This window comes from Rhinatrema bivittatum, chromosome 2, assembly GCF_901001135.1.
Source record: "Rhinatrema bivittatum chromosome 2, aRhiBiv1.1, whole genome shotgun sequence".
Classification (NCBI taxonomy): Eukaryota; Metazoa; Chordata; class Amphibia; order Gymnophiona; family Rhinatrematidae; genus Rhinatrema; species Rhinatrema bivittatum.
Genome location: NC_042616.1, coordinates 599,407,546 through 599,421,404, shown reverse-complemented (window position 1 = coordinate 599,421,404; position 13,859 = coordinate 599,407,546). Strand labels below are relative to the sequence as shown.

At 45.5% G+C, this 13,859-nt stretch overlaps 1 protein-coding gene across 2 annotated transcripts in view; it reads left to right on the top strand.

Moving 5' to 3' along the window:
- NPC1 (NPC intracellular cholesterol transporter 1) overlaps window positions 1-13,859 on the top strand; it is a 108,582-nt gene that overhangs the window by 49,886 nt on the left and 44,837 nt on the right. For both annotated transcript variants that reach the window (XR_003854783.1, XM_029591131.1), the window contains exons 9-14: window positions 2,516-2,742; window positions 4,903-5,003; window positions 5,671-5,773; window positions 6,933-7,122; window positions 7,895-8,077; window positions 8,418-8,532. Coding sequence is in view for 1 of the 2 variants with exons in the window: in XM_029591131.1 (XP_029446991.1) it covers window positions 2,516-2,742; window positions 4,903-5,003; window positions 5,671-5,773; window positions 6,933-7,122; window positions 7,895-8,077; window positions 8,418-8,532 (919 nt within the window). In the remaining variant the exon portion in view is untranslated. The remainder of the gene's footprint in view (window positions 1-2,515; window positions 2,743-4,902; window positions 5,004-5,670; window positions 5,774-6,932; window positions 7,123-7,894; window positions 8,078-8,417; window positions 8,533-13,859) is intronic.

Sequence of the window (13,859 nt, the reverse complement as noted above, 5' to 3'; positions counted from 1 at the left end):
TCCGGTCCTTGAGAGCCACAAACAGGCCAGGTTCTCAGGGTATCCACAATGAATGTATGCAAATCTCTCATATGCATAGTGGAGGAATCACATGCAAATCTTTCTCATGCATATTTATTATGGATATCCTGAGAACCTGGTCTGTTTGTGGCTCTCAAGGATAGAGTTGGCCTCCCCTGTGTTTAGCTTACTAATTGTGCCAGTACACACACAACTTCCTTACGAATTGGTATAAGACGCAGAGCACATCCAGGTCCTATTTAAATTCTTATACCAGTGATACTGTAAATATGTTTTTGTAGTCATGTTATTGAGCGGCATCTCTCCAAAACTCTTTGTAGTCCTATTTTGTGGAATTTCTGAGCAAAGCATCCCAGGTGCTGCGTGGTAGGTGATACCTCTTTCTTGGACTAACGCAGTAAATCACTGATAAGCTTTCAAGAGCTAGACTGCCTTCATCAGGTTAGTGAAGAGCCAGCACAGTTGCGCTGGGTTTAAACAGTACAGAGCCAGCTCGGCGCAAGGTGCTCTGCAGGCTACATTACAAGCACAGCTTGGCAAAGGGATGGGGAAGAAGTGCCTGACAGCCAGCCTCTCCTTGTTAAGACAAGAACTGCATGATCAACACCACAACCAAAGATTGTTTCTACAGGCTTCAAGTCCTAAAAAGACTCAAACCCCTACTTTTTTTCCTCGACTTCAGAACAGTCCTGCAAGCCTTGATATTTGCTAAAATCGACTTCTGCAGTGCACTCCTCTTGGGACTCCTGCAGTGCACTCCTCTTGGGACTCCCCAGCTCCACCACCAAGCCGCTACAGTTGATACAGAACGCTGCCGCAAGAATCTTGACTAACACAAACCGGGGAGAACACATATCTCCCATCCTACGTAACCTACACTGGCTCCCAGTGAAGTACAGAATCCTCCACAAATCTCTCACTTTAATCCACAAAGTCATCTACAATCACTTGCATCTGGACCTCGAATTCCCCCTCAATCTCCACCTCACCAACAGACCGACTAGAGAAATATATAAAGGAACCCTACAGACCCCACCTACAAAAGCCACACGCCTCATCTCAACTAAAGACCGATCCTTTTCAACAGCAGGCCCAACTATCTGGAACAACATCCCAGCTGACCTCAGAATGGAGCCCTGCCTACCAACATTCAAGAAAAAACTTAAGACCTGGCTTTTCCGCCAAGCCTTCTCAGATACCCATGACACACAATAGTCGACAGAACTTCCTTTAGGAGCAATGGATTTCCATTTTACCCCTAAGCCCAGAATAAGAGCCTCCTGACTGCTCTGTTTATACTAATAATTTCTCCGCTATCTCTAGCCTTTCCTTCCTTCCAGCAGTCTATGCCTCCAAGTTTAATTTCCCTGTTAAATGTAACTTTGCTTTTTCATGTTCAACCTTTTGTTTTGGTTACTGTTCTTGGTTCAGTTCCCCTATTCGATGTGAACCGACCTGATATGGTCTCTACCATGAAGGTCGGTATAGAAAAAGTGTTAAATAAATAAATAAAAATGTGGTTTCCCCATCCCCCATGGATTTGGGGGCCACTTAACGTGGGGAAAAATGCTTTGAAAAGTGCCACGATCTCTAGTGCCAAGGGGCTCCTTGGAATCGTAAAGCCATGGGCTCTCTCCCAATTCATGCCTTTTGTGTTGGTTCCAAAGTATTTGATCATCTTAATTTCCACTGGGTTGCATTCTGTAAAGGTTTTAGTTTTGTGTGGTGGTTTCTTTTTTTTTTTTTTGTCTTTGTCAGGCTGTCCCAACACCTGTCAACTTTCTGAGCTGTAATTGTAATTTGCCAGCACCTTCCTGGCACCCACAGGCAGCCTGCTGGCTCTGTACTGTTTAAACTCCATGTGAAGGTGCTGTCTGTTCCCTGACGTGATGACTTCAGCTTTGCTGTTGTAAGCTTCTCACACAAGTATTGAGTGAGTTCAGCCGAAAGGTGTCACTTACATCTAGTTTATAGAATTCTGAAACGAATAGAACGCTATCTTGTTTTTAAATAAAACTGAAAAGGACACATTTCAAGCTAAGCAAAACCATAAAGATAACTAAGGGGGTTATTTTCTAAAGCTAGCACACATGAAAAGAGAGGCACCGGGGTGGACGCCACGAAAACAGCGTGGACGGCGAAAAGGTAAGGAGCCTTTTTGCACCCAATAGCACCACCTTTTACGATGGCGCTATTGGGTGCAAAAGCTGGCATCGATCGCTGCCGGCTATCGCAGGCCCGCACCCCTGTACCGCGCAATTCACGATGCCGCGGTAGGTTAGAAAGTCTAGGCCTAAGTCCTAGTTTCATTCTGTGTTGTGGCTTCTTAAAACAAAAAAAAAAAAGAGCAGTTCTTGGGTGTAATCAGGAAACTGGAAGTGGCCCCTAGACCTCATAAATTCATTAAAACAAAAAGTAGCGAGTTGGGGTGTGATCAAATGTGTGTTGCTGTTTGTCATCCTTTTTTAATACGTCAGGCTTTGCTGTGTTTTAGGTGCTGGATTTGCAGGATGCCATAGAGAACATAACTGCCTATTATAAGAATGAGACTGTGATGCTGAGGGACATCTGTCTGAAGCCACTGGCTCCCTACAACAACAACTGCACCATCCTCAGCGTGCTCAACTACTTCCAGAACAGCCATGCGGCGTTAGACCACACCACTGGTGATGCGTTCTTCACCTACGATGACTACCACACCCACTTCCTCTATTGCGTCCGGTACGGGAGGGGGAAGCAACTCATGTACAACCTCTTGCATTTATCTGAGTTTTGTTTTATTTTGGTATATTTAGACTGCGCTCTATGCCAGCACACAAGTAAAACAGGTTGCTGCCTCAGAAAGCTTACCATAATGGGATACCCAAGGCAGTGGGTGACTTTTTTTTTTTTTAATGTTTTCTAAAATATGGTCATAAATGAAACACATGGCCATGCTATTGGGGGTGTTGGGAGGGTGGGAGAACTTGCATGCACCGGAATCAGAAATCATGCAAAAAAATAAGCCAGCCTGTGAAGTCTGTTAGCATCGCAGCAGGATCTTATAACTGTGCAGCAGCTGGCCTGTCCAGGTAATGAGGTAGACCTGGGCAGGAAGATGAAAGCATTTACTGGTGTTTGAAATAAGTACTTTTTCTGCCCTGTGGGATGCCAGCATTTTTATATCTTTTCTCTAATGACACATTAAATCGCCTTTCCAGTGTAGCGCTCAAGAAAAATGAAAATCTGTGATATAAGAGCAAGAAAGATAAAATACACTTTAGGTACTTATCTAACTGGTGTGTAGTACAACACTGAGAGACTTCTCCTGTTCTGGTTTATTTCTATAATATAGTCCAGCCTGATGGGATTTTTTTCTTTTTCCAGTCTTGACCATTTGTAGTTCACAGTACAGATGTATGTATTTTTTTTAAATCTCAGTCATTTGTGGGGTTGTATGTGGGGGTGTGTTTTGGTTTAAAAAAGCTTTCACAAACCTGGTATCAACAGGTTTTTAATGATAACCTATTTGTGGGCTCTCAATAAAGGTAGTGAAAAGAGCAGGCTTCTTGACTTAGAAACGCAAGAGGAGATCTAAAACGAACGAGAAGTGGGGAAATGATACTAGAAGCTGAGCGGAATATGGGCACATAGTAAATGCCTGTGCTATAAAAATCCCACAATCGTTACAGCTTGCTTTTCCCCTCATGCTCCAATCTCCCCTACGCCCAGATCTTTTGAGGGTCCAATCAGAATCAACTTTGGTGCTGTGAGCTTTCATAGACAACTGCCCACACTTCTGCTGCTATGTTTATTTCCTCTCCTCCTTCCCTTTTTGCAAACTGGCCATTACAGCAATAGTCCTGGGGAGGGAAGGTTGCTCCCTCCCACCTCCAAAACCAATGCCGATGCACCCTGAACTCCAGCTTATAGGATTGTGAACACTGCTCTTGCAACGTCAGCCTCTGCTGGCCCAAAGGGCAGGAGCCAGGCCGTGGCTTTCAGATCCTAGCATCATCCATGCTGGGAACTTCCCATTTTGAATGGAAGAATAATTTCAAACGTTAGCTAGGATCTCTTGCAATTGTTTACAAATGCTGCCGCTAAAAGTTAAGGCACGATTGTAAACAGAAGGAAAAGTCAGAAGCAAGTCTATCCTCATAGTTGTTTGTCAGCCGAGATCCTCCTCTTTGCGATGTTTTTCCCACGATTTTGGCAGCAGTAATGGTTCACACAATGCCATGGGGGTGTGTTCCCCTAAATTTCCTTTCTTTTTGGATATGAGATGTAGAATGTAGTGTTCAGCATTCTGTGTGTGTCAGAGCTGCCAAGAGGAAGAGTATTCTCCTCTTGGCAGATAGGGCTGTCCGTATTCTGTATATTCAATGGCCATTCACCCATCTGCCGAGTCAGATCTGAAATAAAACTCCAGGTATCCCAAGAGGAGAGTCTGACCTTCACCTGTTCAGTGCGCGTGTCTTTAAATTTCACGTTCTTGTACTTTTTTGCTGTGGCATGTGGGGGAAAATTGTGACTTTATCCCTAAGGACGATGACATGGGAGGTCCTTGGTTTTGGAAGAGGGGGGGGGATTTTGTTTCATGGCCTGGTGCAATGAAGATGATTTAGGTGTGGCTTATAGAATACTTCTATATGCAGGTGGACTGTCAACGTCCCATCTGTATGAAAACTATAACTCTGGGGGACTGTAATGCCCTCCACTGATTTTATAGCTTCTTCCCCACAAAGCAGTAGGTTTTATAAATGAACTATTTGTTTTTTCTGTATTCTCAGCAACTTGTAGCTACCACAGGTCATGTTGAATGGAAGGGGTGCTGCTGATCTTGCATCTGATGGGCAGACAATGTAAATGTGTGTATGGGTGTGCTGTTGTTGTTTGCAGGGCTCCTGCCTCTCTGAATGATACAACCACACTCCATGATCCCTGCTTGGGCACGTTTGGTGGGCCTGTCTTCCCCTGGCTGGCATTAGGAGGCTATGATGGTGAGTGGATGTTACTAGGAGAGAGGAAAACCTTTTTTGGGGTTTTTTGTGACTTACTGCTGCTGTAATGTGTGTTTTGGCCGTCTGTGCTGGTCTGCTGCATTTCAAGATAATTCAGTGGTGCACTTCCTCCTTGGGTCCAGTCCAGTGCACTTCCAGAGTCTTGTTTTGTATGACATGCACTGGTGTGACTGGCTGTACAGTGTATGAGACCTGCCTGTTATTGGGGGGGGGGGGGGGGGGGGGGAGTCCTATACATGTCTGAAGATGAATTTGGCGGGCGATACCTTTCATTTTCTTCAGCTATTTATTTAGCACTTTCTATTAAAAAAAAAAAAAAAAAAAAAAAGTCTTTGTATACGTATGCCCCCCCAAATAGGGACGGTGGAATAGAGAGCATCCTTAATTCTTTGCAGTACATTATACTGACGGTGGTCAGGATGAGTCCCCCAGTGCCCTATCATAGTCAGCAAGCTGGTGGCATGACGACTGGGAGGTGGAGAATTTGTATGGTGGGCCTGAGAGGGGGGGAAAGCATTTGTTGTGCCATGTTCTTCGCTGTATCATTGCCAGTCCTGGGATACGCAGTCATTTTGTAGCCTTTTGTGTACCATGTGACTTTCATCTTCCACGCCCTTTCCTTTTTTCTTTCTGCTTTGGTCCGCAGGTGACAATTACAACAATGCCACGGCCCTTGTGATAACCTTCCCTGTGAATAATTACCACAATGACACGGAGAAGCTGAACCGAGCCCTGGCCTGGGAGAAGGAGTAAGTGTCTGTCTTGAAAGTACAAGTGAGCTGCTCAACGGGGCCAGTTCAGCTTGTTCTGTTTTTAGATAGTGTGACTTCTTTCTGACCAGGCAACTCACCTGGAGATGAAATACAATCCCTTTTATGCAGAATGGCCTGCACACGTTTAGTAATTCATTTATTTTTTCTGGTCTTTGTGTGCCTTTCTTCTCCAAGCCCACAGGGATTAAGCTTTTCAAATGGTGAGGGGAAACTACTTCATAGGGCTTAAAAACCTCAGACGCTAGGGATCAGCTCGTGTGTACCTTCATTGAGAGAGTAACATACAGGGATGGGAGTGCCCATAAAGCCATCTCTCTTAGAATGAAGTGCAGTTTACTGAAATCTCACTCTTCTTTATTTTTGAAAAAGGAAACCCTGTATTTACCTCCTGGCTGAGGAGTCTGTGACATGGGTATGCATGTGGCACTTCCACCCGCTTCTTGGTGTTTAAGCAATAGCATTAATGTTTGGCAAAGTTGAGCTGTCAACCCCAGCATTTAAAAGTTCTGCCACCCTAAGTGGCTAAACATGGGTGGCCTCAGAGGCGTTCTCAGAGCAGGTAGAGGACTTAACTAAACAGCTAAAGTTTGGTCACATACCTTGGGCCTGTCAAGTGGTAGACCCTAAATTTCGACGAAGAAGTTTAGAAGAAGTATCATTGTCTGCTGTGACTATGGCCTTAAAGAAACAGTACTAGCTGATCTTCAGACTGTCAACGTGCCTGTTTTAAGGGTTTGTTTGGTTTTATTTTAAGCTCTAGTGGTTTCTTTGTCTCCCTTCCTAGCACTCACTGGGAGAATAAAATACAAAGTTTTGTACACTTTATTTTGCAATATATATATTTTATGATAACATCTGTTGTCATAAATCTCCATCTGATTCCAGCCTTTTTCATGCTGTTCTCTTCTGTTCTGTTTGTGGCTGCAATGAGGCTCTGCACCACTGTTCCTAGTTTATTCAGATATGTAATGGTGGATGTGTCTGAGAGAGTTTCATTAATCTTCAGGCACAAATACCCCCTCAGGAATTCAATAAAACTGATTTTGATTTCCTCTTCAGAAATCTGAAACACTACTTCCCTTTTTTTTTTTTTTTTTTGGCTAATGGTTGTAAAATCTGTCTCTTATCTTTTCAGGTTTGTTAGTTTTTTGAAAAACTATAACAATTCCAACTTGTCCCTTTCCTTCTCCTCTGAGCGGAGCATTGAAGATGAGATAAATCGTGAGAGTAATGGCGACATCTTCACAGTTCTGATTAGTTATGCCGTCATGTTTCTTTACATTTCCATAGCTTTGGGGCACATTAGGAGCTGGAGCAGGCTTCTGGTAGGTTCTTTTCAGGAATTAAAAAAAAAAAAAAAAAAAAGGGGGGGGGGGGGCCTGTTCAGTGAAGCCACTATCATAGAACAGTTATGTTGTAGCATATACTTAGACTTTCTACAATAACCAGAATCCCCCTTCTTTTATTTTCCTCTTGCTTCTCTGGGCTTCCATCTCAATTGGAAGAGCTCCTGCTAGGACTGTAGCACCATGAACATTTTTATGTATGACTGTTCAAGATGTGTGTGTTATCACCCCCTCCCCAAGTCTAGCCGAGAGCAATTGCAGCAACCGGCCTTGGCCCACAGGCTGCAGTGTCCTCCTGACTACCAGGTGATGCCGCTGTGCGGTGGCGGAAGGAGCCCTTTCTGTCTCCCACCTCTTCTGCTGCTTTCATAGTATCCTTCAGTCCAGCCCAAAGAGTAGAAACGACACTTGTGAGCTGAACCTAGGCCATCCCACACAGCAGAGCCACTGAAAGGTGTGTGGGGGGGGGGGGTGCCACCAGAGGGGGAAGGAAGGAGCTAGATCATAAACAGTTCATCAAACAGGCAAACCAACAGGAGTTGCGGGTATGTGGTGCTGACTGTGGTGGCTGAGGTCGAACACCTACCTTGAGCGAAATAAAGTAAAGCCTCCCCCCCCCCCAAACTCTTCTCTCCCCATCCTATAAGAAACTGCTGTCTGGTTTGATTTAAGCAAGCGTAAGAGGTTTTCTGTTGAGCCTACTTCATATTCTTTTGCTCATTTTCATACATAACTTTTTTAACTTCTAAAGGTGGACTCTAAAATATCGCTGGGCATTGCAGGCATCCTGATTGTGCTGAGCTCAGTGGCCTGCTCTCTCGGGATCTTCAGCTACGCCGGAGTGCCCCTCACACTGATAGTCATTGAAGTGATTCCGTTCCTGGTGCTGGCTGTAGGAGTAGACAATATCTTCATTATCGTGCAGACTTTGCAGGTGGGATGTAGGAGTCGGCATGTTTGCCTGAGGGGTTCGGTGGGTGGTCCTGTAGCTGGTGTGAAACTAGGTGTTCAGATTTGCCCAATCCAGAAGGAAAGTAAAACTCTGCCCTGGACAGTTTTGTGGTATCTGCCCTGAGCCATGGCCAAAACTAATGGTGATTAGTGCTGTTGGAATAACTGTATGTACGGAGTGTAGAAAACCAGCTGTGTGGGTGGGGGTCCTTTTTATTTGTGTTCCCAGCACCTCACCATCCTTGAGTAGTAGGATGTGCAGAGATGTTTCCATGTTCCTATGTTACGCAGTGCTTTTATTCATTTCTTTTACATTTCACCAGCGGGACGAACGTATTCCGGGAGAAACCCTGGACCATCAGATCGGGCGAACCCTGGGAGAAGTGGCCCCCAGCATTTTCCTGTCGTCCTTCTCTGAGACTGTAGCATTCTTCTTGGGTGAGTAAAGTTTGACTTTTTTTTTTTTTTTTGTGGTTGTACCATTTTGCTTTATTAACTATTTCTCCTTCAGTTCCTTTATTTGAACTGCATTCAAGTTCTCTGAATCCTATTGTTCTCCGATCTAGTTGGGAATGATAGTCTTTCCTCTTCCTCCAATTGGACCAGTTCACAAAAGTGAGTTATACTTACCAACCAGCAGATAGAGATCAACGGGCTCGCTGCTGTCACCCCTTATGTACATCCTCGCTGACCCCAGCCTGCTAGCGTTCTGTCTCCAGCAGGTGGTAGGCAGGCATCCTGTGCTGTGGACTCGGGCCTGGAAGGCGGAAAAGCCTTTAACACCCTCCCTCTGAGCAGGCCAGGACCCAGGGGGCTTCCAGGGAGCCTTCTTAAGTTTTCCCCTTCTCTTCCTCCTCTCTCTTCTATCATCTACCCCTGAGGCTATGCCTTTAAATATCTGTACTGTTTCTGAAAGCCAACAATAAAGTCAAACAAAAATGAAGAGGATCAATCTGGGTGGTTCAGTGGCTGTAGACAATGGAGGAGCAGCAGTTGGGAGCTAAGGTGGAGGAGTGGTGTCCAGGATTTGAAATTTTAATTGTTGGAGCCATGTTTCTTTCTGCTGCAGTCAAGCATGAACAAGATGGCAGTGTGCAGAAGAAAAATCATGCTCTGCACAATCTATGAAAGATGCAGGCAGGAAGCAGCTCAAGGCTCTGCTGCGAGTGTTCTTTGGTCCAGTGGGGGCTCCATAGTCACAATTTTATGCCAATGGGGGAGGGAGGGGTCCAGAACTGGGGATGCTGCTAGCCAGAGAGCTTCCGCAGGACCTCCAATTTCAAAGGAAACCCCAGCGGCCATGTTGCAGCCACAGGGCAGTGAAGGGAACTTTGGATCTCTGCTCCTTAGCCTGGATCATCAGAAGGTTTATGCAGCAGTCCTCGGCCAGTTCCTGTTCCTGCTGTAGCTGTACGTGTTTTAGATCTCCTCCTCTTTTTCCCTGGGTTGTCATTTCACTGGAGTTTGGGGGGTGGGGGGGGGGTTGCTGGAATTTTGCATGGGGCAAAGTGCAGCCTTCCCATTGCCTTCTGGCCCATCAGATTCTCTGGGCAGAAAGAGGGCCAAGGCAGGGGTGGAAAAGAGGATGTTAAAAATGATTTGTCTGCATCAGAGGATTCTCTTGAAGGTTTTTAAGAGATTCCCTCGGGGGGAGAGAATGATTTAGAAGAGGGTGACCTTCCCCCTGAAGGTGAGGATGATACTCCTGTGCTGCTTTCCTTTCATAGAAAAGAGCTGACATCACAGATTTCTCATTCACTGTGTACATTGCATATTGCAGAGGACAAGAAAGAGACCCCCCCCCCCACCCCACTTCCAAGGAGGAGCCAATTTTTCCTGTACGTACCCAGATCAGTCCAGACTCCTGGATTTATTCATCCCTGCCAACAGATGGCGACAAAGTTTCACTGACACTGCTTCATAATCCCTGGTGCCACCTGCAGTTCCTCAGTATTTCTCTGTCTCCACCAGATGGTGGCAGTGCATAAACCTGCAGTTCTGAGGTCTGAATTATTATTTTTTTCTTTTTTGGATGTGAGCCTTTCCTCCCAGGGGTGTTTGGGTCCTGGTGGATCCTTCCCTGTTTGGTTGAGGTGGACTAGCTGGAGGACGGTGACCCTTTTTGTATGCTTGCTCCTTTAGTCTGTGGGATGTAAATCTGGTGGTCCAGATCCCTCCCCTTCAGGAGGCTGCTCAGGTGGCTGTAGGCTCAGAGCGGTTGGTATATCTTTTTTTTCTTTCATCAGCTTGCCTTTCTATAAATTTCTGGTTTCAGTTGCTCCTTTATTTCTTTTTTCCTTTTGCTGGACCGCTCAGTGTTCTTTCCAGAGCTGAGACTGACCAGAGTTTAAAAAAAAACCCAAACAAACAAAAAACTTTACATTTATTTTAAAGATAAGGCTATCTTGCAGATGGCTCTCTCTCCCTCCAGTCCCTGTTTGTAGTGGGTGCGCAGGCTCTGTGCTCCCATTCGCGTGTTTGGGGCTCAGCAGGGGGGGTTTTCCTGTCGGGTTCAGCATGGTTCGTGGCTGTGTTCGCTGAGCGTGTGGTGCAGGATTGGCAGGGCTCAGCCGCTTTAGTTTGTGTAGCCTGCGTTTTGGGGGGGAGGGGAAGAGTCCGGCGACCATGTGTTACAGGTTCAGACCATGCACACAGGTATCCTACCTAGGGGGGGTCTAATCTCATATAAACACAACAATTACTGGAATTATATCTGGGGGCTTGAACCCAGGGGCTTATCCTCTACACAAAGAGCCACACACAAACATGGATATACAGTACATCATGGTTCCAGGTAAGAAAGTAAGTTTATTTGAGCAATAGAGGGATAGAACAAATAAATCAGATTGTATAGAAGTAATGGTAGATAACAGTTGCTACATAGATATAAAAAAGCTTACATTTCCAAAGGATTAGCTGTACCATCACAACCAGGGCTCACTCTCTCTCGCTGTCTTCGCCTTTATACACTACAAACACCTGTGAAAGCAGCAGGTGTTCCCTCCCTCTGAGTTCTTATCCGATTTCAGACACAGCTGTGTGGCCTTGATTCTCTCTCTCAGGCTTTAGTATAAGTTAATTGCTAGTTTTCTCATCATAAACTTAATGGAATAACTAAATAGACTCTTGCCTGTTCATAAACATTTCACAGTACAAGATAGTAAACAGTTCAGTCAGAAGTTGGCCTGTGGCCTTCAAACTAGTCTGTGTCTGAGTGAAAACTCTGAATCCATACGGCCTAACCTCTCTATACATCCTCAGCAAAAAGTAACTAAAAAGAAATTGACTTCAACACCGCGAGAGGCAGGAACAATTGTTTGGGCTCTCCCCTGAGGGTTTCTGTGAAGCGCTGATGTGCGGACCTCGGCAAAGCCACAGATTTCCTCTGAAGCAGGAACTGTGGTCATTTTGGCTCCCCTGGCAGTGCAGTCTGTTCAGGCGATGCATCTGCATCTTTCTCCGGCCCACCTGACCTTGGTAGAGGGTCTGGGGGGAGCAGGTGAGGCAGTTCGCTTAGATCCAAGGAAGATCCAATTATGGTCTGTATAATGAACTTTTCTAGGTTCTTTCTTTGCCAAGCAATGAAAGATTTAATTGATTTGGAGTGGATGGTTCCGGAGGCTAACTTTTTTAAGGGTGGCCACTCTCTTGCCAGACTGTATCCATTGGATCCTTAGGAGAAAACCTTTTTTGTTTTCTCAAGGCAGTTGCTGTGGTGTGGCTTCTCAAGACAGGAAAAGGGAATCTTTGCTTAAGCTGGTGTTTTGAGGCTGTCGGCATAGCTCTTCAGATCTCAGCTTGCAGTTGCCTTGTGGCAAGGTCTAGTTTGTGTCTTGTACAAGATGCTTAAGAGGATTTAGGAGAGGTTTCCTTGCTGCTGGATCCAGGAGCTGTATATTTGGCAAATATAGAAACATAGAAATGACGGCAGAAGAAGACCGAATGGCCCATCCAGTCTGCCCAGCAAGCCTCACACATTTTTTCTCTCATTCTTATCTGTTACTCTTAGCTCCTTGTTCTATTCCCCTTCCACCCCCACCATTAATGTAGAGAGCAGTGATGGAGCTGCATGCAAGTGAAATATCTAGCTTGATTAGTTAGGGGTAGTAGGGGCAGTAACCGCTGCGATAAGCAAGCTACACCCATGCTTATTTGTTTTACCTAGACTGTTGTACAGCTCTTGTTGGTTTTTTTTTTTTTTTCTTCTCCCCTGCTGTAGAAGCAGAGAGCCATGCTGGATATGCCTTGAAAGTGAAGTATCAGGCACATTTGGTTGGGGTAGTAACCGCCGTAACAAGCCAGCTACTCCTCGCTTTGTGATTGCGAATCCTTTTTTTTTTCTTCACCCCTGTCGTTGAAGCTATGCAGGATATGCGTGAAGCATCAGTTTTTTTTTGTGTTTTGTTTTTTTTTTTCCCCCTGCCGTTGAAGCAGAGAGCTATGCTGGAAATGCGTGATGTATCAGTCTTTCTCCCATGCCGATGCAGCAGTGAACCATGCTGGATATGCCTTGAAAGTGAAGTATCAGGCACATTTGGTTTGGGGTAGTAACCGCCGTAACAAGCCAGCTACTCCCCGCGTTTTGAGTGCGAACCCTTTTTCTTCTCCTTTGCCGTTGTAGCAGAGAGCTCTGCTGGATGTGTGAAGTATCAGTTATTCTTCTCCCCTGTCATTGAAGCAGAGAGCTATGCTGTATATGCATTGAAAGTGAAGTATCAGGCATATTTGGTTTGGGGTAGTAACCGCCGTAACAAGCCAGCTACTCCCCTCTTTATGAGTGCAAATCCTTTTTTCCATTACCTCTTGCTGTTGAAGCTTAGAGCGATGTAGGAGTCACAGTAAGCATGTGTATGTTTATTTAATAAGGGTATTGTGTCACCCACTCTTCATTGGCGGCCTCTTGACTTTATGGATCCGCAGTGTTTATCCCACGCCCCTTTGAAGTCTTTCACAGTTCTGGTCTTCACCACTTCCTCCGGAAGGGCATTCCAGGCATCCACCACCCCTCTCCGTGAAGAAATACTTCCTGACATTGGTTCTGAATCTTCCTCCCTGGAGCCTCAAATCGTGACCCCTGGTTCTGCTGATTATTTTCCTACGGAAGAGGTTTGTCGTTGTTTTTTGGATCATTAAAACCTTTCAAGTATCTGAAAGTCTGTATCATATCACCTCTGCTCCTCCTCTCCTCCAGGGTGTACATATTTAGATTCTTCAATCTCTCCTCGTACGTCATCCTATGAAGATCCTCCACCTTCCTGGTCGCCCTTCTCTGTACCGCTTCCATCTTGTCTTTGTCTTTTTGTAGATACGGTCTCCAGAACTGAACACAGTACTCCAGGTGAGGCCTCACCAAGGACCTGTACAAGGGAATAATCACTTCCCTTTTCTTACTTGATATTCCTCTCTATGCAGCCCAGCATTCTTCTGGCTTTTGCTATCGCCTTGTCGCATTGTTTCGCTGTCTTCACATCATTAGACACTATCACCCCAAGGTCCCTCTCCTGCTCCGTGCACATCAGCCTTTCCCCCCCATCGAGTACAGTTCATTCGGATTTCCACTCCCCATATGCATGACTTTGCACTTCTTGGCATTGAATCTCAGCTGCCATATCTTCGACCACTCTTCCAGTTTCCTTAGATCCCGTCTCATTCTCTCCACTCCTTCCGGCGTGTCCACTCTGTTGCAGATCTTAGTGTCATCCGCAAAAAGACAAACCTTACCTTCTATCCCGTCTGCAATGTCGCTCACAAAGATATTGAACAGG